Source organism: Falco naumanni, chromosome 7 (genome assembly GCF_017639655.2).
Source record: "Falco naumanni isolate bFalNau1 chromosome 7, bFalNau1.pat, whole genome shotgun sequence".
NCBI lineage: Eukaryota > Metazoa > Chordata > Aves > Falconiformes > Falconidae > Falco > Falco naumanni.
Window position 1 is genome coordinate 38,474,503 of NC_054060.1, and position 26,041 is coordinate 38,500,543.

The window sequence follows — 26,041 nt, forward strand, 5'->3', positions numbered from 1 at the left end:
TACCCCCAGGCAGCCTCACCACTGTGACTGAGGGACCACCCGGCTGCAGCCAGCTCTGCAGGTGCTCTGCAGGGGTGGCCAGGATGGTGCATGCCCCAGGCGGGACTTGGGGGGCCGGGGCTGCCTCCCGGCTGCTACAGGGGTGTGGGGTGTGGGCAGCACATGATGGGACACGGCAGCCACGTAGAAGTGCTGCATCTTACCAGCCATATGTGGCCTGGGATCAGTGCTTGGGGAACATGTCTGGAAGTGCTGTTTCAAAGAAAGAGGTTAGAAATCAGGTTTTTTTTCCATTTTCAAATGTTGTCAACCTGAAATCTAAGAAAAAAGTCACAGGCAGGATGTTTCCACTGTTGTTTGCAGCGTCCTGAGCTGCTTTCACAGCGCATTTATTTGTCTTCCCAAGGCAAATCTGCAGGTGTGGCAGCCTGAGCCTCAGCACCAGGCTGAGGGGCATCCAGGGGGCTCACGAACATGAGCGGCACTGTACGTGTCAGGTCTGGAGTGTCAGTGCTGGAGCTGTAACCTCCCTGTCTCTGAAAGGAAACCTGGTTCTTCCCAGATCCAGGAGTGCCTGCTGGAGATGCCTTCCAAGCTGTAGAGCAGAGCCTGATTGGAGAGTCTCAAATCCTTTTCCTGCTCACTTTCAGACTACACCTACGCTTTCAGAGCCACGTCTCTCATTTTTTGCAGTGCTTTCCTCCTGTTAATATGATGGAAAAAGCCTTGTAGTCATGAGAGGGAGGGAAAGGAAAGGCGATGCCTCACTCCTCCAGAGGCTGCTGCAGGCAGGTACCCGGGCCTGAGGTACCTGAGAGGACAGACAGCAAAACGGAGCTGCCTGTGGAGGACCAGGCAGGTCTGGCACCAGCACTGGGTGGGTACAGCCTGTATTCATCAGTGCTTGCACAACTGAGCTCACTGAGCAGCTGGTAAGTGTTACCCTGCAGCGGCTGCAGTGCCAGGGCGCGTCCCGGGGACACGCGTGTGCGCCAGCCCTGGCCAAGGGCCACCTGTCCCTTTTGCTTTTATGGGGCATGTGCTGTGGTTGGAAATGCTGCTGGTGGAGATTAAAGTAAAGCTCAGGGTGTCGAGGTGATTATCTCCGTCTTCAGAGGGCGTCTGTGGCGCAAGGAGAGGGTGACCCAGATTCACGTCGACGCTGGCACTCAGTGGGGACAGCGCCTTCAGAGGACTGCAGTCAGCAGGCAGGGATCTGGGAGGCAATACTGGGATTTTCCCTGCCCCATTCCCATCCCCTTTGCAGCCGGGTGCAGCCAGGTCAGAGAGGGAGTGGGTAAGAGCTGGGAATCAAACTGGGATCTCTGGGTCCCAGGGCTCTATGCTAACAGCCTGTCTCTTGCTCACTGTCATCGTGGGCCTCCAAGGGAGTCCCTTGAGAAACTAAATGGGATAAAAACAGCTTCCAGGCAAAAAGTGAGTGAAATCGGCCGCGTCTGTTTAAGATCGGAAAGTTCCTGGCTGATTCGCAACCATACGCTTAAGCTGCACAGTGGGTAAAAGCTCTGCTTTTTGGGGGTGCGAACCCCTGTTTGCCTCTTTCTCTGATCGCTACAACCCTGTTACACCTAAAAGCTGCTGGCCTGGGCTCACCGCAGTTGTCCCATGACTTGGATTAGTAGAAGGGAATGGAAAAGCTCTGCTCCTGTGAAAGAGGGGAAGGGAGGGGGCACGAGTTTCTGGGGGGCTGCCTTGGGGGGGCTGCCTGCAAGGTGGAGTTGCCAGCAGCCTTCCTGGAAGAGGTGCGTTTGTGGGCGCAGGCAACTCACTGCCAATTACCATGTGGTCCCCCAGGGCTGTGGTGGCAGCCACGGTGCAGGTGGCGGGGCAGGCATGCCGTTGCCAGGGAGAGGGGAGGAAGGAGGTGCCCCGACCGACCGACCGACCGACCGAGGGTGTCATGCTTGTCTTTGCTTATCTCGAGGCTTTGTGAATCATGCCAATTTAAATACTGGCTAATGATGTTGTTAGGGACACTCAATTATTTGAGGAGCATAATGCTTTTGTAATGTTGTTTTTTGTAGGTCCTTGAGGTCCATGAAAATTTGGACAGGCAAATGCAAGACAACTATGAAGAAGACCTGAGTGAAAAGGAGAAGGCGATTGTTCGTGAAATGTGCAATGTAAGAACGCCTCTCGGCAACCCTAGGGGTTTCTTTTGTGGTCTTTTGTTAGAAGTATGGAAGAGCAGGGGTCTGCTGTGTACAAGCCCTGCTTCATGTGAGATCCACAGGCAAAAGAAGAGTGGAGGCTCTGCTGTCTGCTGCTTTGGGTATCAGCAACCCGAGTGCCTCATTCATGGCATGGAGCAGCCTTTGCTCAGCAGATACTTCCCACTTTGCTGCCTTCAAGGGTGTGGAGTAGCTAGTCTGCTGACTGAGAGCTGTGCAGGGGGCTCTCCCTGGCTGGGACAGTCCTGTTAGTAGCTGACTCCACCTTAGGGACCCAGTTTGGGCTGAGGAGCAATTAATTGCCATTTTCATTCATGCATTACAGCTTGAATGGGTTTGGGCCTAAACCATAAGACGAAGTTAGAGGAAGAATCCTCTTGACTGAAGCCTCTGAACAGCATCATGATGTGTGGGGTGCTATTAGCACTGCTAACGTGTTGGGCAACCACACTTAACTGAGCTTGCCGCATCCTGTATGGTGAGCATTTGTACCAGGCCTCTGCTCTGCGGTGTATGATGCCGTGGCACTGCCTCCAACTTCAGAGCACCTTGGCCATGCTTTGGCTTTCAACAAAGAGTTTGGCATCTCTGCTAGAACACAGCTCAAGCTGCACATCGCCTTCAGTCAGGGATGTGCTGTCTGACAGCAACCACAGTGCCCACAGCAGGGCGGAGGATGCTTTTGGAGCCTTTGTTTTGGAAGTCCACATTGCAGGTCACCCAAGCAGCATCATTTAGTGCCTCACACCAGCAGAGAGGAGCCTAACCCTCCATTTAAATTCTGAAAATCACCCCAACCCTAAAAAGAGAATGTACGGAACGCAAGTGCATCTTGCAGAGCTAATCACTGCAAGCATCCTTGGCAAGGGCTGAGGCATTTCACTTTGGCTGCTGGATCCCTATGAGAAAAGCCAAGACCAGAGTAAACGAGGGCTTCCCAACTAGGATATTTTATCTGCTTAATGCCACGTTGCCTTGTAGCCAAGCAGGGAGAAAGGCAAAATTTCATCCTCCCAAATGGACTCATTTCTGTTTGTCTATCATCAGCTGTTTTTTCTTTAACTATCCAATTTATGTAGATTCAGGGCATCTATAAAGTACTTTGAAGTGTCTTATTTTTAAAAAAATACTCTTCCTTACTCCAGTGGCCCTGGAATGATAAAATATATGTTTTTAGAAAGTCATATATATATATATGCAATTTTTTTAATCATTATCTTTTTCATTTTCTTTTCTGTTCATAGTAACATCTTTTCTGTAAGCATGCCACGGTTGACCTACCATTGAACTTAAATTCGAACCTAGTGTATTTGTTTTATACTATTACCCCAGGCAAAAATGATTCTAATTTCAAGAGGGACTAATTAGAAAAATGCATCAATGGTTTTCTCCTTGGAAACTGGTGCACAGGTGCCATCCAGTGGCTCTGCTCAGAATTACAGCCCAGCGCTAGGGAACGGCTCATTCCGCTTTCAGGCAGCATGCTACTGTGAAAGCACTGCAACTCGTCAGAGGCTTTGGGGTTGGTTTAATTCCTGCCTTTCTCTCCCCCGCCACTTTTTTTTTTTTTTTTCTTACAGGTTGTCTGGCGAAAGCTAGGTGATGCTGCGAGCTCCAAACCCTCCATCAGGCAACATCTGTCAGGAAACCAGTTCAAGGGTCCCTTGTAGGAACACCGTCCTGAAGACTGGAAGGGGTCAATTCTGTGAAGACTAAAGAGGCAGAGCTCAGCATTTCTAACTGCCTGTTCTTGGGTAGTTGGGGTTGAGGTTTTTTCAGGGTTTCCCTTTTTTTTTTCCTTCTTTTTTTTTATTTTTTTATTTTCCCCTGCTTTTTTTGTAACAATAGTGTAAATACGGCAGCTAAAGGCCTGATTTCCAGGCTGTGGTGCTCTGGAACTACTGTTCAGTGGGTAACCATCCAATAATGCCAGACTTGCATCATTTGTATTGTAGTTCAAACCTGCTTTGTTGTAATGGTCTGTTTGTAGAATTAACCAACTCAAGAGAATTTCTAAGAGGAACAAGAAGAACCCTTAACTTGCAGAGAAGTCACAGTTTTTATCACTCCTGTCCACCTGCTTCTCAGTGATTTACAGCTGGGTTAGTGGCTCCAGGCAGCACCTTCCAAGGAAAACGCAACTTGAGTTCATTGGCCTAACTGCCTGCCAAGCTCCTGAGCCGCTCACACTCATTTTGGAGGTCCTTATTTTGAAGAATGACATGCAACTGTTTTCACGAGGCGCTGTGTAAAATTTTGAGTGGCAAGCTAAAACCACTTGTACCGCTCTACGTTGTACAGCGGTGCTCCTCACACAAGCGTACGGAAAGGCTTGAGACTCCGTATCAGCTGTTAATGAACTGTTTTTCATGAACAAATGACACAAGATTTCTGCAGTCCTAATGTGAATGCAGTCACGTAGCCACACGCCAGTATTGCCTACAAATAATGGCAACACTTTTCCTGTAAAGCTTTTATTACAAACTAATTGAGCAGAAACTGCCATCCTAACAGTGCTTATGGCTTTCACAGGATCTTGGAGAGCAGCTCATCTTTCACATAAGGAAGATTTGTTTTTGGTTTTTTTTAATGTTCTTGCTGGATCCCTCACCTATACTGGTTCCTGTGTAAGGTAATCAAACCACCACCTTGCAGAGCTGAATAAAAACATAAACACGGGCTGTCAGGTGAGACTACTTCCTGCCATTCAAGCTTTATTTTTGTTAATGAACCAAAACAAGTGGGTTTTTTCTTCTTCAAAAGGTTGTATATAAAACAATGGGACTTATATTCTGCTATTGTGGAGTAGCTGCTTGTATAGTGGTAAGAATTTGACCCCCTTCTTTTCCAAGATGTCACAGCAGCTGTCCCTGTATTTTGGTAGATGTTCTTTCCCAGTAGTCCAAGGAAGCAGGACTTGGTTATTATCTCATCGGTGTAAAATAATTTTAGAGACAGGCATGTGAAAAGATCAAAGCCTCCTCTTCAAAAGTTGCATTGATTCTAGTGATTAGTTTGAAGATTTAATGACCTCATACACCATCACTTTCTTTTTATTCTCCGTAAGAGTCAGTCACAGCTACAGACAGCTGAATTAGCTGGACAGGTTGAGCTCTTGACTTGTGGTATTATATTAACAAGGAGCACTGATAAAATACCAGGGAGCCCATGCTGCAAGTTATGAAAGGTAATTGGTCCCATGGTATACAATAAACCAGCTGCCCGGGTGAAGAATTTGCAGTGTCAGAGCCAAAATCTGTAACCAGCAAAAAAAAAAAAAAAAAAAGAGGAGGAATACAAACAAAATACATAGTAACCAGTCAGAGTAAGCACGACTTCCTTATTGCCTGCAGAAGTAACAATGTAACGCTCCAGATGAGACGGTTATTCTGAAAAAACAAACAAGATCCCCTCCCAAAACACAGGTGCATACTCTCACTCACACATTCACCAATGGTTTGTTTCTTTCTGCTGCTGGAGGCAGTAGACACTGAGCTAGCTAAAACCTAACCCTGTGGAGCCTGGAAAAATCCATTCTAGGGTCTGTCACCTTTAAAATATGGCATCGTTAGAGGAATCTGGATTTCTTCCTCTTCGCTTTTTGTTTTGACCTGCAGTTTCTAGTCACCATTGATCACTTGTCTTCCTCCTGTACAATTTATACCTTGAGATTTTCGTACCAGAAAGGGTGATGTAAAGCAGAGGCACCGTTCTTCCTTAACATGTAATGTTGAACAGAGGTTTACTTTAATCTATCTGCTTGAAAGCCCATTTTAATTTTGGTGGCATCTAATCGCTGGATTAAGCAGAGAATTTAAGCATATTGGGAACAAGGTTAATTTACGTCAGTGAATTTTAACTAACGCAACGCAAATGTTGCCAGCAGTGTAGAGAGTTAATTGTGTTGATGATATGCTTGCTATTTTAGGAGTATATTAGACTAGCAGGTCCTCTCAACAAGACAAGAGCTATACTAATCAGATTACTAGTCACCCAGCTATGTAATTCTCATTCAAATACTCCCTGCTATCAAATCTCTCTCATAATCTATTCAATGATTTCAAGCAAAGCTTCTTTTGTTCCACCTGCAGATCTCACCTACGAGGGAAAGATGCTGCAGTTGGGGTCCATTAGTGCTGCAACTCCTAATAGAGCCAGTTTTACAGGGTAGCCAGTAGTTCAGCTGAACAATCTTTACAGTGTTAGGGTATATCCCACCCCCACCCCACCCCACCCTTTTTTTTTCTTTCCTTTTTTTTCTTTTTTTTAAGATCCTATTTGGCAACATTAATCTTCAGTGTAATATGTGCAACATCAATTTTGCATAAGAACATGACAGTGCTGTATGTTGGGGTGTTACTGTCCCGGGGGGTTTAGGCTTGCTGCTCTTCATACTTAGCTCCATTTGAACTATGAAGTGACTTCCTGGGGTGAAATGACGCTCAATGGCTTTACAGGATTACTTGGGTGCTCCATTTTCAGTTGTCTAAAAAGATGTTTTATATGCTTACTTAAAGTCACTTACCTATGTGCTGAGCCTTCAGTGAAAACTACCTGAGGAGCTTTGTACAGTGGAAGGGGAGCATCCCTTGAAATAGCAGCCATTGAACTGATATATTTGGGGCGCGTTAATTTCCTCAAGATTAAAGCCCTGGGCTCTGCAATCCTCTGGCAAAGAAAGCATCCACTGTTTACAAATGGACTTTGCTTGCTTAAGGGAAGTAAAATCACATCCTTGACTTTTGTTGGGAGTGACTGAAGTGAGCGGCGTTCCCGTAACAGTTTCTGGAATGCAGCGGTATAACCAGCTTCAGTTGGCTCTTCACACCGTGGTAAGACTGCTGAGCACAACCTTGTCTGAGAATGGCACATTTTTATCCAAATATTAGATATGAGAAGAAATCAGTGTTAAAGTGACCTTTTATCTTTTTAGAAACTGTGGGGGAAGAGTACTACTGATCTTTTTCAAAGTGCATGACTGTAAAGTGATAAAATTGTATATTTTTCATAATGTGGGGAAAAGTCTATTTGTGCTGCTTTAGAAATCAGTTTAAAGTTTGATTTCTGTTAAACCTGTGATCTTACAGCCCTGCTATATTTTCTGTATATGATTTACAAAGAACTGGAAAAGTTAGCACCTGCTGTTGTGTATATAGCAAAATTCTTTAGAACTTAGCACGCGTTTTTACCTATTATTGAACCACTCTGGCTTTTTGGGGGAGGGAAAGTAATAGTACAGATTTTTTTGATAATGTGTGTAAAACATTCATTTGAAATATTTTAGTAAAAATGAAGTAAGAGATTGATTGTGATAGTGTATACTTCTAGTTGAAAAAAATAAAATACCTTCTTTTTAAATAAAACTGATGAGTAAGATTTGGGAGACCAGTGCTGAAATATCTTGCAGTAAGTACCATAGTTACAAATTCTGAACGACTAAGAAAAACCTGGAAGCCCACTAAATTCAGAACCAATTTTATTTGGGTAGATGTGAATGAAGTAGTCCCATTTATAACCAGGATGTACATCACAGTAGGTTGTTACATTCAGACTTTCACACTTAGAAAATATATATATTATGTACAGCAATTTGCAAATAGGTGTAAACATACAATACTCTAAAGATACCAGTACATTCCAAACCAAAAATATCAGCAAGGCAAACACCTCAGTATTATTCCAGTCAGCTAGCGTTCAGAATCTCTCTTAAATAAAGTAGCTTTTATGCTTGACATAGTGTTGTTTTAATTATTATTCAAAATCAAATTTCTTATTGTAGATCAAATTTCATGATATCTGGCTGTTTTTATACTCAAAAATAGGCACTGCTTTCTAGAAGGGAATTTTCTTCTTACTGACATAATTGAGCCAATATGGCTGGTTTTGCTAGTACAAAGTAATCCAGTGCTGGAATAACTCAAGACAATTAATAAACTTAAGTCAAATGTATAACGTTAGAATAGATACTGCAAAGCTGATTAAAATCTAGAAGCCTATAACTCACCATAAACAATACTGCAAACAGATAAGCTAAATTTTCATTTCACCTTCTCATTTCTTCATCTAAATTATACAAATTACCCTCCTCTTCATCTTTACAATGTAGGTTTTGGCCAGCTACTCCTGCCTAGTCAACATAAAGGGATATCGTGCAAATTACCTCATGCTATCTCATCCACGTAGCACGTCCAAGTCCTGCTACAGGTGGCATACCAGGTGGTGGAATTGGAGGTGGTACAGGTGGCTGTCCACCTGGGGGAACAGTAGGTGGGGGGTAACTAGCTGGTGGCATTCCCAGCCCTGGAGGCGGATGAGGTGGTACTGCGTGAGTTGGAGGCAATCTTGGAGGTGGGAAATTAGGGTTGTATGTAGGTGGAGGAGGATATCCAGGAGTAGGAGGTGGAATATTGGGTGGAGGAAATGAAGTAGGGGGTGGAGGTGGAACTGGTGGTGGAGGGTTGGGAGGATAGACATGAGGATGATATGGTAGATGAGTTGGTGGTCCGTAGGCCGGTGGTAAAGCTCCGTAAGTTGGTCCTTCCGTTTTCATCATTGACTGAAGACTTTGATAACCTTCCCCTGACATGTAAGAATTTGTAGTAGACATCCCTGTAATATAACTGGTGGGGGGTGGGGGCGGGGGACGATGTGGCAGGGGTGGAGGTTGATGTACTGGGGCAGGATGAGCAGGGGGAGGAATCTGGACCTTTGGCATATCTACTGAGTCCACAGTAGTAGATTGCTCTGCTTCTCCCATTGAAACGGCAGTTGTCAAAGGAGGCTTGCGCTCTGGAAAAGAAAATGGCATTTATTTTTTTTGAAGGACAGTGGCAGTAACAGCTTCTGAATACTTTAATTTTTTCCTCCAGTTAACATATCAAAAGAGGACTCAATTCTCTAAGTCTCTATATGCCATATGGTATCCAGTCAGACTTTCTTATGTCACTAGATAATAACTAAGCTGCCTAACAAAGCTCCGACGTCAGCTTTTCCCACTCTAAAAGTCAAATACATCTTCCTTTCTTATTACTGTTTTCTTATAATCTAAGTATTGTTCTACAAACTGCAGAAATTAACAGACCGGATGGACAAAATCACAACTAGCAGATTTAAAAAGTCATGGGACCCAAGATACCAAAACCCACTTGACCAGTGCTTCAATATATTCTTTAGTCCAGGCCTCCTTTCTACCTCTTTCATAATCCAGGAGGCGGCTGGGATTGCCCTCTGCGTTTCATCTGCCTCCCATGTTGGGAAATACTATTTGAGGATACAAGCCAAAGTGTCAAATCCTGAACAGTCAGTTCTAAACCTCTTTACCAAAAGAAAGAAAAAAGAAAACCAGAGGGTAAATAAGAAAGTACGATAGATTGCTCGAGACATGAAATCTGATGAGCTTTGCTCCACCAGTTAGTTTCAGGGAACTCAGTACCTGGCAGTCTGGGGAAGTTAAATGAAAGGCCAGAATTTTACAGAATATTATACTTAGCCATTTCTGGGAAGAACGTGCTTTAAGCTGTCCCCTCTTTAAATAAGAATCTGAATTTTTTTTTTCCCCTCTTACGTAGACATTATAAATTAAGGAATACCACAGTAAGAAGACTGACCTAATGGCAACATCTCTGTATGGTCATACAGTCAGTATTAAAATGCCCAACAAAAATGTTTGGGGCATCTTGACATCCATCTTGCTTGTATATATAAACGTCTAAAACATTGTGTATTGTTCTTAAAGTTATTTAGAAGCAGATAGAGGGCACTCATTTCCAGTGACATGCAACAACCAAACTGACAGTGCTAAACAGAATTTGAGATAAATCCACCTTCTAGTACTTCTGTTCATCTGGTCAATAAACATTCTTCGTTTTCATCTGATTTTTGTCTTTGGGGCTCTGAGGGAAAATTCGGTCTCTAAAGACTGTTCTTGCAAATTTTCAGTACTTATCCAATGATTGCTTGTATAAACAAACGTTAAGAGGAAAATTTTAGAAAACAAGGGGAACAAATTTTTACCTGCCTAAACAGGAATTGCCTTACCTATGCAGTCATAATTTTAACAGCAAAATTGTCCCCTAAGACAGCTACTTAATTAGATCATGCAAGGTGGTGTGCTGGCTGTGGTACCCATGATTTCAATGACTTCCAGCTCTTCAATTATAGGAGGCAATTATTTCCCCATTTACTCATTTTCAGAATCATTCTGGATGCAAGATGTGCATTCAAGATTTAACAACAGGAGGAATAACGAACATGGTATTTAGAAGAACCCCTTCATTCTTAAATGATTTTAACAAATGGGAAAACCAGCCCTACTATATTTCAGAGCACTGTTTTTCTCCCTTGTAGCTCCCTGTTAGAAGCTGTCATGTTACAGTTACATTATAGACCATGCTCTATAAAACATTGATGTCGTATTTAAGGGTCACTGGAAGGACAGCTAATGCATCAAGGTGCTGGAAGCACATTTTTACAACAGTACAGTTTTATTTTGCAAACATAAGGCATGTGTGCAGTGCTGAAAGTCCTCTTCTGGGACACAGCAAAGAAAGTATCCCCCTAACTGTTCAGAAGTTACACACCTGTAGAGTTTCTATACTAAAGGTGCAACATGAAGGACTTCTGTAAGACAACTGGAAGCTGCTCTAGTAATACAATATGACATCTGCCATCCTTTTGAAAACGTAAGTCCCTTTTTGCCTGCTGGTGACAGTTTTAATCTTCTGGGCCTTTAACAGTCACAACTTGGTTTTGCCTTTGTCCACCTAGGGAGTCTTGTTTCCATCATAAGTTTTTTGCTTCTGTCTGGAAAAGCCTGTGCTACCAAGATGAAATTCCCTCTAGAGCTTATCTACCTAACGCTTTTACCTGCCAAGTTAATTACTCAAGGCAACAACCCCTGCCCCCAGACCATTACCAACATCTGCAAGTAAAGCAAGGCAATTAACAGCAAGAGTAAGTGTGCTTAAGAAAATAAAAGCTTACCTGGAGGTGGATGTGCAGGAGGTATTGGTGGATGTGATGTTTCAATTTTAGGAATTTTAGATGGTGGTGGTGGTTCTAAAACACATTTACAAGTTCCTAATTGGCTATTGCTCTGCAATATTTTCCAAATTCCAACTCTGGTCTCATGCTAATCATTATCATATCATATTACACTATGCAAAAGTACAGTGGAAATCCTATATACTAGATATGTTTAATAAAGAAAACTAAAATCAAATCTTTGTATAAAGTGACATCAAATATCACAAGTCTTCCAAAAGAACACAAGGCTAGAAGTTCAAGCTATGTATTTTTTAACTAGATACAATTGTCCTGGTAACAGTATATAAGTGTAGATGAGCACATGTACATTTTCTAACACAAAATTCTAACGTAGATAGTTAAAACAAGTTGAACTATGCTCTGCTAGGGGAATGTGTGTCCAGAAATCAAACAGAATGGCAACTGCACAGGAGAGAGGAGGGAGAAGAGACGGCTCTCTGGAATCTATCTGCAGAGCCAGAGAGTGAGAAGTGCCAGACTTACTTGGGAAAGGTTGCAGAATCACATCCTTGCTATCTTAAAATACATTGTTCCAAAAGAGCAAAATGAAGGGGGGAAAAAAAAACAAACAAACCAAAAAACAACCAACCAAACAAATGAAAAGAACTAGATGTGATCACTGCAGTGTAGCATTTCTTAAGGCAGACTATATATTTACACAAAATGCCCTTCACTCACAGCCATGCCAACAACTGATTACAAATGTTCACCAACAGACTTAATGTTAGTGCAGCTTTTCATGACATAGTACCTTCAGTCACTGCAAGGTCCCACAGCTTGCTGAAGAACTACTCCAAATGACGCACGGACTTACACACTGAGAGTTGAGTAGTTGTTTAGTAGTTGACTTCTACTGAACAGACTGTATTTAAGGGACTCTTAGAGCACAGTTGTACTCCATTTTCTCAAGTTTTGCAGTTCAAAACATTTTAAAAATAGTTACAGTATATATTTAAAGACACATTATTAGGATCAAAATAGGTTACAACCGCCAAGCCTGTAAACAAACAAGCTAAGTGCACGTCAGCAGATTACTTTTTTTGCTCAAAACAGTAAAATGAAAGCAGTATGATATTAACATTTACCTGTTGTCTTCGTTTCTTCTTTTGGAGATACAGCCTGTTTAAAAAAAAGAAAGGAGAATTAAGACCATTGTGAAATACAAAGCATTTTAAAATGGTAACAAGCGAGACACATGGGAAACAACTTACAGCCTGCTGAAGAGCTTTTGTACAGATCTGACTAAATCAAAACCAGTTTCCAACTCGGAACCAGTTTCCTCCTCCCTCCCCTAAAAGGAGGCAGAATAAACCGTTTATTCATTCCTAGTTCCTATATTTTTATTAGGAGGCTACAAATGTCCCATCTCTTTAGACAGATGCAACACAAACACTGAACAAAGTCAAATCACATTGGGAAAGCCCAGCTTAACTGGCAGAATGAAAGGACTGAAAAAATAGCAGCTATTTTAGATCCAGCATTTCCTGCTGTTCTCACTGTTGAGTACTACATCTTGTTTAATTTATTTATCATCCACTGCACATACGTCATGGTCCAGTACACTGCTCACTGAACTGAAAGCAAGAGACTTGGCCTCTGTTCCTAATTCTGCTTTGTCCTGTCATTCAACCTTTGCCAAAATCACTTCAGTCCTTTATGCTTTATTTACCAGGACAGGAGGGCAGTGAAAGTGTTGCTCAGTGTAAAACATTTCAGAAGCCTTCAGATGGAAAGCACTGTATAAAAGCCAAATGTTACACCAGAAAAAAAATAAATTCATGCACACAAAACAAAACCACAAAACCTCACACCACTCTTCCAATCACCAGTTTTTGGTTGTTGGGTTTTTTTATTGTTGTTGTTTTGTGGTGTTTGGTGGGGTTTTTAAGAATCACAGACAAGGGAGTAAGAAAAATCTTTCCGGTTTACTTAGTCCAACTGAGGTTGCTAGTGGATGGTCTCTGAGAAAAGCAGAAAACCTAACTGAAATTTTAAGTACAAAAAGCTTAGTTACAAATGTATTTAAAATTAATGATAAAAGTCAGAGGGGTACTGTGCACAGCTTCTCTGTCTTTTGAATGAAAGAGTTTGTTTTTAAGGGACTATTTACCTCTAATGGCTTTATCCTCACAAACTGTTGCTCAGTTCCTATCACTTCACTTTCCACACAAGAATGGACATACATTTCACTCCAACTTGAACAATGTATTTTCCTTAATTCTGATGGGTATTCTCAAGATTTTTGCTGTCAATACAAAGGTACCCAAGGCCTGCATGAGGCTACCCCATTCTTACATTCTTTTGATACCCATTTCAATTAATCTCCAGCCACCTTCTGGCTGCTTTCCTGCTTTTTAAGGACAATCTTTATCTTCCCATTCCAAACATACATACTTTTCTTGGTAACTCTCACAGACTCATCTGCTGCCTTCATTTTACTTGGGCGGTCTTTTCTCAATTTTCTAGCACTAAATTCCTTGCCTGTAAAACTGCATGCAAACATCAGATCTCCCCACACTTCCAAACAGAAGCAAGTCTCCACTACTTATTGCAACATTTCCAAAAAATCACTCATTCCATGAAGTCAGTTGATCACTTCAAGTGGCAAGCAGTTCAATTGTTGTGCATTTGTTGACATGGAGCGACATTCAGAAAATAACGTTGAGGTAGACCATTAGAACAGAAATAGCAACTGGAGCCAAATAGGTCAAACAAGCAACAGTTTAAGCTGTATTTATGCTAAAGGGGGAAAAAAAATACCAAGAAGCAGCAAAACCAAAGCGTATATAAATTTAAATCACTTCTCTAATAATGGCAGCTGCTGAAAGATGAGGGTTTTTATGGTCCTTCTACTGCATTGTAGTTTGTATTGCTCCAGCCATGACATCCCAGGGTCAACATTATTTATTAGTAGACCTATTGTTATTTAATACTTTCATAATAAGCTCAATCCATACTACAGTGGAACTATTCTTTCAGTGCTGTTTTCATATGCGTTAAAATCGTTCCCACTAACAATCTGTAGTTTAATCAAATTAAATCTACTATTTACATTTACATTACATTTACATTTAACGATTCACCAGTGTATTTTTAGTGAAGTCAACTGAACGTTCAAGTGCTGTTCACCACTAGTGATGCAGAGGATGTGCAGATGCTTTAGATATCTGGTATGGGTCTCTACGTCATGGGCCAATCCCTCAGCTGCTTGAAAGTATCTTGGCACAGTAGAAGGTAATGGAGTTATAAAAGTTCATGTAACTGGAAAATCTGGCCTTCAGGAACAAAGTGTATTTATCTTCTGTACAAACCAAAGGGGAAGCCATGCAAAGACCTATTTATAGAAGGCGGCAAACATTTTACGTAAGGTTTACTTACAGTAGATCTCGCTGTAGAACATTTTAGAAGCACCAAGTATATCTTTCAAACACCATACATATTGTTCTCCAAGACTGCTTTCTGGAGAAAGAATGACTTCAGCTCGACACATTTGCTTTCCTCAAATCTATGCTGTTTGTGCTGTTCTACAAAACTCCTGATGAGTCACTCTGATTTGTATTTGTTCTGGATGCCTGCAGTATACCAGGACTTACCTTCTTAGCTGTACTATTCAATTCCTTAATTAGTAGGTGATGGACCTCAAACTTAATTTCAAGAAAAGGTAAGTTGCTCTGATGGCTTGACCACAGGCAATTTTTAAAGAACAACTGACAGTATTCATCCAAAAGGTATAACTTTTTTTGTTATATATAAATATATATATATATAAAATGAGGTACTTCATTAACACATGGGATGGGCTGAAATCAGTAGTACTGCAGAGGTAGAGCCTTTACATGAAAGAACAAGCATTTACAACAACTTACAATTAAATGGACACACACAGAAAAATCCAAATTGTTATTTATAGTTTCTGATGTGCCAAACTGTCCCAGGCATTTCTGTTGAATAAAAATAGGGAAACAGTCCCCTACCCTACAGATCTGACTAGTCAAGCAGAATTTGTGCTGATGGTAGAAAAAGTATGAAAAGAAATACATACTACCTAAAAAGAGCTCTCCCAATTTTCAAGCTAACAAACTCATTTTATCAGCTTTTTATCCAGAACAACTCAAAAGTTCAGTGCAAAAACTGTATGTTTCAGGGGAGATTTTTTTCCTCTAGCAGTAGGCCGTATCTTGCAATGACAAGACCAAGGTTTTACAGAGTTACATCTCTCTCTTTTCTAGGAAGCTGCTATCGTGAAGATGCTGCACTATTCCAATGCAGTTTCATACTATCATCTGTTGCTTCTTCCTGGGTTTTTGTTTTCTTGGGGTTGGGTGTTGTTTTTTTTTTCACCTTGATGTCTGTTCTCTAGTTTGGGCATGCATTAATTACAAGTTAGAGCGTAAGCTGTAAAAGCTGTACAGAATTTACTTCCTAAATGGACTTGTTCCAAAGATTTTACTTCTGAAAACAGTTCTCTTACTAAATACATGCAAGAAGATTTGGGCCACACTTTAACACTTTTTTTTTTTTTTTTATAACTTAGAAGTGAAAAAAAAACCCACAAAAAGTGTAGATTAAGGTCTGAAAGCTTCATTTGAACTTGATGACTGTGGAAAAGTACTGAGAGTACTTGTGATATTATCCAACTGCTAATGTACCTTCTTATTTTCAAAGATGAGGTGATAATACATACAAAGTGAGACTTTAATGTATGATGCATTTATAGGCTTCTACTGTTAGTAGATTATTTTGAAAGACTTTTTCTAAGAATTTTTACATACTTTCAAACGTCACCATTCCCTTATATTTGTAATCAAAGACCAGAGAGTCAAATAATGTCTTCATCAGCACTGTGTCCCTAAATCAAGCCTGCTTAACAGCGAAAACAACAAAATTTGATAGCACAGAACCACAAACACTTAGAACCTTATTAGCTCATACTAACTTAAGTGTCTCTCCACTGTTTTTGCCCCATGTGGAATAAGGATATGGTATGCCACAACGATAACGGCTATTCTACACCAACACACTTGCCATAAAACCGAGAGAAGCCTACCACACAGAATTAATTACCAAGCTCATTCTTAAAACACACACAAGTCTTCTGCACACTGCAGCCTTTAAACCAAATGGACATCAGATCAGCTTGAACATAAAATGCAAGTTAAAGTTAAACTTACTGCTGGTCTTTTAATCTGTCTAGGAGGACTTGACTGGGGAGAGGGTTTTTTAGATTGCTGTGCTTGTGTTTGCTGTTGCTGCTGCTGCTGTTGTGCTGACTGTTGCGACTCTTTTTGCTGCTGAGTCTGTGATTGCTCTGAACTCTGGGATTGCTGGGATTGCTGTACCGTAGGTGCCTGGGGTGTAGATTGAAGAGATGGTGGCTGCTGCAACTGGTGAGGAGTATGGTGAGGCATTTGCTGTTTCCCCTGTGAGTATAGATCCAGGATCTGATGACAGATGTCTTTGGGAAAAAAAAAAAAAGTTATACCTCCATAATGTACAAGTGTACATTCGATACAGAATTATCAACTAAGATTTTTACTGGACATGAACTTCAGAAAAAGTGATTGCAAATATTACTTATAATGACCACAGATTTGACTTCTTTAAAACAGATTATTTTTCAACTGCATTTTTTAGTTTCTTCTGCCTATGCTGAACAATACGTAGATGTATTTGCACACCTTCCAGAAGAAGAACAAGGTGTCTTGGTATTAATATAACCTACGCCATCATTGTGAGCTTGGAGAAACAAGTTACCATATAACTACAAAACTGGATAGTAATAAAGTGAGTGAAAGATTGTATGTTAAAACATACATGTCCAGTTAGGCCAGTCAAAAAAGTTTCAGGAAACTAAGTAAAGGACTAGTCCTAAATTCTTTTTCCAACACATCAGGAGCTAAAGGTCTGTAAGAAATCATGTAGGCCCAACATAACCAGGTGCAAGAGCAGCACTCAAGGCAAACTTTTCTAGAAAAGCTAAATGAGTTCTTTCCACAAGTATTCACTGATGCAGCAGCAGAAACCGGAAAGGTTCCCATTTACAGCCCTCTTTGACAAGGATTCAGCAGAGGATCCATCTGAAACTGAAGGAACTCTGAAGAACACCGTAATAGAAACATAGCAAGTAAGCACTTTAAAAATCATCAGAACTGTAGGGTATTCACCCAGAAGTTCTAAGAGCAACAAGGACTAAACCACCTGAACAGCAACATACATGTTTCACTTGCAAAAATCCCTTAGAACCTAATGCCAGACTGTTAAAAGCATCACTTTTTAAAAGGTTTCTAAAGCAATTTATGGAACTAGAAACATGCTTAGCTTGACATTTGTACCAGATAAGTCAGTAAAAACTGTAATGAAGACAAATTAGTGGCCACATAAACACAATTTTCTTCACAAGAGTCAAGGAAGTTCCTGCTTTGTTTTATGAGCTTCCCAGGGTTCTCTCCCTCAGAAGGACATGCAGCAGGTAAAGATGAGCAAGACATACACACAATGGGAACAGTATTAAGATATCTGTATTGATGAAAAAAAAATATTCTGTAATTCGTTCCCAATCAGAATTCACACACACACCAGAATTCATCCCTCATAATCTGTTCTTCAGTTGTGGTACACCATAAAAAAACCCGAGCCTAGCATAATCTGGTAAAAGAAGTCAAACATCAATGATAAAACCACTGGAAAACAGGCTCCATTAGTTTCAGTGTTCATAGAGCTGCTTATCTAAACTGGGGAGAAGGGAATCATTGAAAAAAAGAAAACACACCCCATGATAATTTAGCAGCTAATTAACTGCGTTATAAACTAGACAAGTCATAAAGTAAATATTGACCAGAAGGCTAATCATGATAACAATATGCTTCCAGACTAAGCCAGTTTGATTTAAACCTTAGTTAAGGCATAGCACAGGTGACCTGAGCTACATACTCTACACATGATTATTTTGACTAAAACCTAGATAGAAAGCAATCTGCATTTACTTATGACCTAGGTCACACAGCTAAAGGAAATTCTGCTGTTTGTGGCAAATGCAATTCATACCTTCCAGAACATCAACAGGAACATCTTGGACAAATTGCTCCCACCATCGTCTGTACATTGGTTTTGATGTCCACTCCTGTATTTCAAACTTACACAAACGGCCTGCTAAGTACATAACTGCAACAGCTATAATCTCAGGTTCCCACTGCAGTGACAGCGTAGTGCAGAGACTAGAACATAAAATAAAACAAACCCTGAAGGTAATTCTGATCGTCAAAGTACAACACTTTAATCTATGACAGCTATAATTAACAGAGCATAAAACTGCACCACACTAACATCCGAGATAATTTTAATTAAGAGCTTTGTTAAACAAAAGAGTTTACAAATCTAAACTGTTTCTGCACTACTGCTATCGTGAAACAAGGTAATTTTACACAGATAATACAAAGGGCATACACCTACCGAAGCTATATACCACATAAGAATATCAAGTTTGGAGTTTCAAAATAGAAAACCTCACACTATATAGGTGTGGAGGAAGAAGGAAAAGACAGCATATTCCAAGTATGGCCCGCTATATTCCAAGTGTGGCCCGCTATATTCCACCATAGTCTCACCTGTAGTGTGAGACTAAATGCAGTGTTCATGTTTGTTGCTACGGAACAGAAACGTGCTGTCACTGCATTACATTAGTTAGGGGTTGATGCCCACATTAGGATTTCAGAGTTTCCAAACGTTTTTCAATAAAACGTAAACAAGTACTAAAAAAACCTCACAGAACAGCCAGCATGAATTTGTAAAGCAATCTGTCAAGCACGATGCAAGTTTTAGGTATAGGTGTAAAAACTGTAAAAGGTTCTCTTTTGAATAGCCTTTGTTAAAGCTAGTGCTAAAATAACTGCTATTATTGGTATTAACAAAGTTCCTGTCATAATCAAAGTTACTGTTTCCTGATACTAATTTTAAATTAATTTTTTTTCCTTTTTTTCTTTTCCCTTTTTTCTTTCTTTTTCTGCCATAGATTCTGTAGCATAGGATCTGCTTAGAAATTTTTAGATTCTGCTAGTCAGCTAAGTTTCTGCAAATTCACTGATTAATTCATTATTATATCCTTAAATTCATCACAACAGTAGCCTAGACAGTGGTTTAAATCCATTTTCTCTCCAGTGGGCTACATGTAACTGAAGGCCAATGGGATACTCCAACATTGGCAGAATCAGGTCAGCGGTAAACAGTACAAAAAGACACAAGAACTAGCTCTTAAAATGGTGATTTCTTATTATTACTTTCATGACATTTACTTGCGGGGTGTACTGTGGCTGCGTTAAGACAAAAGCCCCTGTTCTAAGGGCCTGCAGTGCAAAGTACAGAATTATTTTCCCAGGATCCTAGAAAACAAGTACAATTCTAACATAGTGCTTATTAAGTAAGCACATGACAGCCTCTCAAGAAAAAGAGGTATTACCCAAAACAACTGCTCCAACTTCATACTAATGTTTTCCTGAAGTGCATTTTCTTTAATTACAAAATTTCTTGAATTGTCAAACACCACCTAATTCCCAACAGTGCCCAAAGTTTGATGGATACATAACAGAAGTTTTCCATGACAACCTTAACAGTTACTGTCAAGCCATATTTTTGTTTCACCTGTAAGATCATCACCTCCAAGACTGACAGCAGCTGAAGTAAACATCTCTTGACATGTAAATATGTTAAAAAACCTTTTGCTCAAGTTAATTTGGAGAGTTTTGGTGACATCTACAGAATTCTGATCCACACTGGCCTACTTCAAATTAGGCATAGGAATAAAAATGCACCTCCTTTAATTGTGTTCTACTGCTGTAGGTACGACTGAAAGCAATCTATTCAGCATTTCTGAGTAGTTCAGGCCACTTACATATGTTCCTAAGGGTTTGCTATGGAAATTAAAAACTACATTTAACTGTCCTTGGTGAATTAACCTGCCCAGCTCTGTAGAATCCTCCTTAACATCACCAAAGTGTATTGAGTTGTTTCGTTTTGGTTTTTTCCCCAGTATCACATTATACATGAAAAGTGCTTCTACACACACTGCTATTAATTGATGCGACCCTTGTACTGCAAATCCATTATTCAAGAAATTGTAAATCTAGTCCTAAAAAAATGTATTTCATGCTGAATTTAATGGCTAGTTTACTATTACCAAAATATTGCTTTAAAAAAACCCAAAATACTGATCAACATGATGGAATTGGGAAGTGACTTCTTTTCTCAGGATGTGCCACATCTCTCAGACTGGGAAAGAAGCAGCTTCTATCCCGGAGATCTGTAACTGGGTTTGGCCCTTTCAAACAGTAACTTTTTTTAATGCAGCACTAAACCATTATCGCTAAAACTGCAAAGGTCTTAATGGCGTACTTCTGTACTCATCCTAGATTCCCTGCTCAGTGGAACTATCACAGTAATGATGGAAAGGAAAACAGAGGAACACAATCAATAAAACATTTAACAACCATCTGCCAAAGAAATATCTAATCCCAGAATGAAGTATGCAGTAGTAATTATTTCACTGTCAAAAGGTGTCCTAGAAATACCTTACCTGTCATTGACAAATGTCCATGCCATTTGAACCAGTTTTTGAATTTTATTTTTGTCTCCTGAAAAGCAATCAGAAAAGTTTTAAGAAATAAAATTAGGAAGGACAAACAGTTTTGAATAGAATATTCTTGCACTCAATGTAAATTAAGTGCTGAAAATTAGTAACAGGCATTACTTGCTCATCCTGTAATATTTTACCTTTGAGTTGTTTGGCATACTTGAGAAGAAACTGGTATGGATGTTCCACTTGCAAATCAAACTTTATTGTTTGTAGTAAGATTCTTTCAAGGACCATCACTTCTTCCTAGAGAATGTTACAAAGTAACCACAATTTTATTCCTTTTACTCACAAATATTTTATGCTGGTATAAAGTATGACTACATAGCATCTCCAGGCAAACATGTCTGTCAGTTTTTGCTTGATTAGGTTTGTCTCCCAGGAGAACAGAAATCTCTCTAACTTAAAACATTATTTTAAACCCAGATACTACTACTTCACATTTATTTAAAGTCACGAGAGGGGATGTGGTGTTTAAAATTCCTATTCCTCCATGGAGGAAAGAATCAAACCAGACACAGCATGAAAGTGCCACACATACAAAATCACAACAAAAAGGTAAGCTCTTACCACATTTCTCTCCACAGTTTCACATCCTTCTGCTACTTATAATAAGCAAATTTTGAGAGAAGCATAGTTTTCCAAAGTCAAACACTCTAAACAGGAAACTTCTCAGTAATTTTGAGATGTAGTTCTCCTACTTAAGATTTGCTATTAATTGCTTCCTAAAATAACATTAAGACTGTCAAATATGATTTACAGCTTGATGACATTCCTAACTCTGACTGGAAGTACTTAAATTTAATACGCAAAATAACATCAGAATTTACATGGAATCAAATGTAAACCTTTTATACAAACAATTATCCCAGTAGGCTCCCAAAGCTACTTGCGTTATCAAGAATTATTTTCATAGTTACCTATCACATTACACAAAAGAGACATAAATGCATGTTGAACGTATAATTTGCTGTAGAGTAACTGAAAATCAGCCAGTGCTCCAATGAATGTGTGTCACTGCTGGAGTTCAGTAGGATGAAATGAATTATTTTTACCTTTGGGTCATCTCCAAACTGTCCAAACTGTACATCATTTAGCAAGCTACGAGCTGTTTTAATTATATCTTTACATTTCTTAGGTGTCTCTTCAACTTTTCCTGCTAGGAAGAGACAGCAGGCTCCTGTCACCTAAAAAAGAAAGTGCTTTCAAAAAGTTGTCTGCACGTAGATACGCAATACAGTATAACATTGTAAAAGCACTGACAGTTTCCATTAGCAGTTCTGCAGAAGTTTCCCAGGAAAGATTTAATGAGCATAGTAATTTCTGATTTTATTATAGTGTTAATTTCAGCTTTTACCTTGTCAAAGGAAAAATACAGAATCTGGAGGACTGTCCATTTTATACAACTTTATTTCAATGTCATAAACACAATGCAGAGTTTGTCCTGGTCCAGCACTGTTTGTCAAGCAGTTTTAAGATGGTATTGACACTTCTTTTTTTCTTTTAGCCAGTACAGGGGTGCCAGCACTATAGCTGTTACTCTTTCTAAAGAACAGTATCAGCAAGACACAACTGCAATGTAATGTAAATATGTTTCTAAGCATAAACAGAAATATGTAAACAAGCAAGAACAGCGTATTTTAAGTTGTAACGATTTAAAAGATAAAATGCTTATTTTTCATCACTCAAGAGTTGTGGCTAGCAGTAGTACCCAAGTAAAATATCATCATTTCTGATGGTCCATGCATAGTGCAATCACTGTATTAAGTCATCAATATTGTAAATACTTACATATCTTGGGAATTGTTTGAAGGAATGAAACATATAAAACCGATGGAAATAAATTATTCCGGTTGCTAGAGTATCATAATGTCTGTGGTGTAGAATAAGGACTTTCAAACAGAGCATAAAACAAATTTAAAATCAAACGTGCACAAAAGAAAAGATACATTTTGCTGCATCAAGTAAACACTACAAGTAAAACAGAAGCTTTAGGGAAAAAAAGCCACAAAACCCCTTAAGGCTTCGTAAATACTATGATTCAGCCCAGGTGAAGTTGATACCTGAAGCATTTATTGGAAGTGTGCAAAGTCCCAATCATGTTTATAGGACGATCCGTGCATGGTCATCCTTGTGTTAAACCATACCTGCCTCAGGAAAGGTCAAAACCAGGAGCAAGTACATGAAGGAACAGGGCAATTTTCACTTCATATTAAAGTGCTGGTGTGGAAGAAAGTTACTACCTATTCACACCTACAAATGCAAATAAAATCTGGACATGCTCCCTACTCTTCTCCTTAGAGAAGAGTAAAATTTCATCTTCACCAGGTTTTATTAAGCAGAGACTTGAGAAGATTAAAAGAAGCATAGGAATATAGGAAGCAAAAGTTTAAGTGGCAGCCTTTGAGAGAGTGGGACAGTGGTGAGAACTAATATATACAAAGTTGAAAAACCCAACCTAAACAAAACCAAAACAAAGAAAAACAAACCCCAAAAACACAAGAATGGGTAGGCAGAGGTTAGAAGCCTCAAAGGCAAAATATGTAGAAAAATGAATGAAAAATTCAAAATTTGAGATAGTTTCATGTAGTAAAAGACTGAGTTTCATAACTGCCAAAAGTTATCCTTAATTGGTAAGTCTGTATCACTTACTCCTCTACTGCCAAAATGATTCAGCCGAAACCTTGTTTACCCAATGAATGGATAAAAATTGTGTAGGAAAACTTTACATCAAAAGGCAAGAAAACTCAAGAAGATTTTTGATTAAGAAACGTTTGAACAGCTAACTAAACATGACATTTCTTGTACATTTCATTCTGAAAATCCCCATTCATAAAGACACTTCATAACAACATGAGTTTAAAGGATACAGCCCTAAACGCGTTCCCACATCAAATATGAATCTGGCCCCCTCCCTGCGGTATCGTGCCTCAGTAGCTGGATCAAGCCCTTCTAGCTGTGATGGTGTATGTGCCAAATCTTTCTTATCCCAGTACCAACATGGCTTTGTATGGTCCAGGTTTGCCAAGTTTACAGAAGGGCTGGAATTTTCTTTATTCTCCTTCATTTATTCTTGCTTTTTAAGTTTTCAAAAAGGAAGTCTTCAGATATCACTTCAGAACCTTTAAGAAAATACAAAAGGATTTCTTTATAAATGGAGGGGACTTCCCACACACCCGCTCAAAGATGAGTAGAGAGTAGGAGTGTTTAACCTTGCCCACTGGGACTTTTTCCATGCTCAAAGACAAGCAATATTTAACCTTGCCCTTATCCTCCCCACATACTGCAAATTCAATTCAAGAAGGAGACATAAGTTATCTTTGCTATTACCCGTTTAATAAAGAAATGTCAAGAATGCATTATCAACAATACCTACTACTTCTTAGGAGAACAACTTTCACCTGCTTTGTCCACAAGATAAGGAAAACCCATTGGTGGTAGCAGCAAAATTGGAAAAGCTGGGGGGGATGAGGTGTCAACTTTCTGTTCATAAATAGGAAACACATTCTTTAGGGCAGCCTAAATGTTTGTTTAATTACCCACTTGGTGGAGACCAATTATCCATGGGTGGTAGGACAGCAGAAATCTCTTGCCAAAAAGCTTTGTAAAATGGTCTGTACTTGTACTACTTGAAGAAAAAAAGTAACAAAACTAGTGTGTTCTTTCACATACCAAGATCAAGACAACTGACGTGAGTCTGTGCGTAGGGTAAGCTGGCATCTAAAATCATCCCCAAAACGAGCCAGTTGATTATGCTCAAAGTGTAATACTTTCTTGTGTTTACCAGCATTTCCATATATATTCACACCACAAAATTCTGCAGGCAACATTCTGGTGTTTGAGTTATGATTGATGTTCAGCCATGTCTCAATTTAAAGGCAGAATGAAGACTGCCTTGCTGCCTTTATTTCAGGCACAAAACTACTCTTACGGTAATTCAATAAACTACAGATACTATGCGCAAATTACTGCAGTCATCTGTAAAGGTCTTCATAAACAAGTACTGATTAATATATGATGCAATATTTTTCCTCCCAGCAAAACACCGGAAGACCCAAACTTAAAACTTTTAAAATTAAGCTGTTAATTTTCCAGATGTTTCCCTTCTGAAAATGGAAAAAAGATCACATGAACTGCCAGAAAAACGATGCCTGCAATCAGCATCTCGTCCAACTCCAAGAAGTTTCTCTTTTTCAGAATAAAGGAAACAGTCTCTGTTCCACGTTGGTTTAGGAAGAACCTTCACACGTAATGGTATCGGTCACAGACCAGTCCAAGCTGTCACAAGTAAGTGTATGGCAGCTTAAAACTATTTCCTGAACCAACAAAAAGAGCACCGTGCCATGACCACGCACTCCCATCACATTAACCAAAGCAGCGTTATTTTTCACAACTTTTACGATTCTTCTTACAAGTTGTTTTGCTTTCTAACACTCTGAACAGCGTCCAGAGTTTTAAAGCCCAATAAACACTAAAATCGCCCGAAGCGACGAGACTTGCTTCTATAAGCAGTGAAAGCACTTCCGACTACATCAGGAATACAAATCATCAGCTCCAGAACATCCTAAGCGAAGCATCCCGAGCATCCCAACCCAAACCGTAACGACCGCAAAGAACAATAAAAAGTTTTTCTTCTGCCTTTCTGTGCATCCCGTAACTACAGACAAGATCTCGGGAGCCGGACCCCGGCGTTTTTACATCCTACCTCCGGCGATGCAGCCCACCGAGAGTCCAGCCCCGACCCCAGGGCCCCCACAGCGGCGGGGGGGCGTTCCAGCTCCTGCCAGGCGCGGCCCGGCCGCCCGCCGCAGCCAAGACGGCCCGTGCCCAGGGAGGCGCTCGCTCGCCTCCCCGGCCTGCGCGCTCTCTCCCTCTCTTCCCCAGGCCCCGGCCCTCGCTCAGCGGGAGGCCCGGGAGGGCGGGCGACCACAGCCCCCACTGCTGGCGCCTCGCGGCCCCCCCGCGCCCGCGGCACACTCACAGGCCACGCGTGGGAAAGGAGACCCCACCGGAGCGCGGGGCCTCTAACGACGGCGCAGCCTCCGCGCCCTGCGCGCCGCCATGCTGCGAACCCGGCCAGGCCGCTCGCTGCGTCATTACGCCGACGTCGCAAGGGCACAGCGCGCGAGGACGGAGCCGCTGCGGCCTAACGGCCAATGAGAAGCAGCAACCCCCACCCCCA

The 26,041-nt window shown here is 40.5% G+C and overlaps 2 protein-coding genes across 4 annotated transcripts in view; one reads left to right on the plus strand and one right to left on the minus strand.

Annotated features, from left to right (window-relative positions):
- CCDC85C (coiled-coil domain containing 85C) overlaps positions 1-7,555 on the plus strand; it is a 116,087-nt gene extending 108,532 nt beyond the window's left edge. For both annotated transcript variants that reach the window (XM_040600169.1, XM_040600170.1), the window contains 2 exons: positions 2,046-2,144; positions 3,773-7,555. In XM_040600169.1, the coding sequence (XP_040456103.1) occupies positions 2,046-2,144; positions 3,773-3,862 (189 nt within the window). In that variant the 3' untranslated portion in view covers positions 3,863-7,555. The remainder of the gene's footprint in view (positions 1-2,045; positions 2,145-3,772) is intronic.
- A 96-nt stretch (positions 7,556-7,651) lies between these two features.
- Positions 7,652-25,974, minus strand: CCNK (cyclin K). Of its 2 annotated transcripts, XM_040600167.1 has the most exons (11): positions 25,841-25,974; positions 23,730-23,981; positions 22,651-22,732; positions 21,915-22,046; positions 21,000-21,105; positions 20,803-20,860; positions 18,282-18,451; positions 16,409-16,692; positions 12,323-12,356; positions 11,175-11,249; positions 7,652-8,981 (listed from the first exon to the last, which is right to left on the minus strand). In XM_040600167.1, the coding sequence occupies exons 2-11, from the start codon at positions 23,924-23,926 to the stop codon at positions 8,359-8,361; spliced, it is 1,761 nt and encodes a 586-aa protein (XP_040456101.1). In that variant the 5' UTR covers positions 23,927-23,981; positions 25,841-25,974; the 3' UTR covers positions 7,652-8,358. The 2 variants fall into 2 exon arrangements, with proteins under 2 accessions (XP_040456101.1, XP_040456102.1); XM_040600168.1 differs by lacking the exon at positions 11,175-11,249.
- Positions 25,975-26,041: the final 67 nt, after the last annotated feature.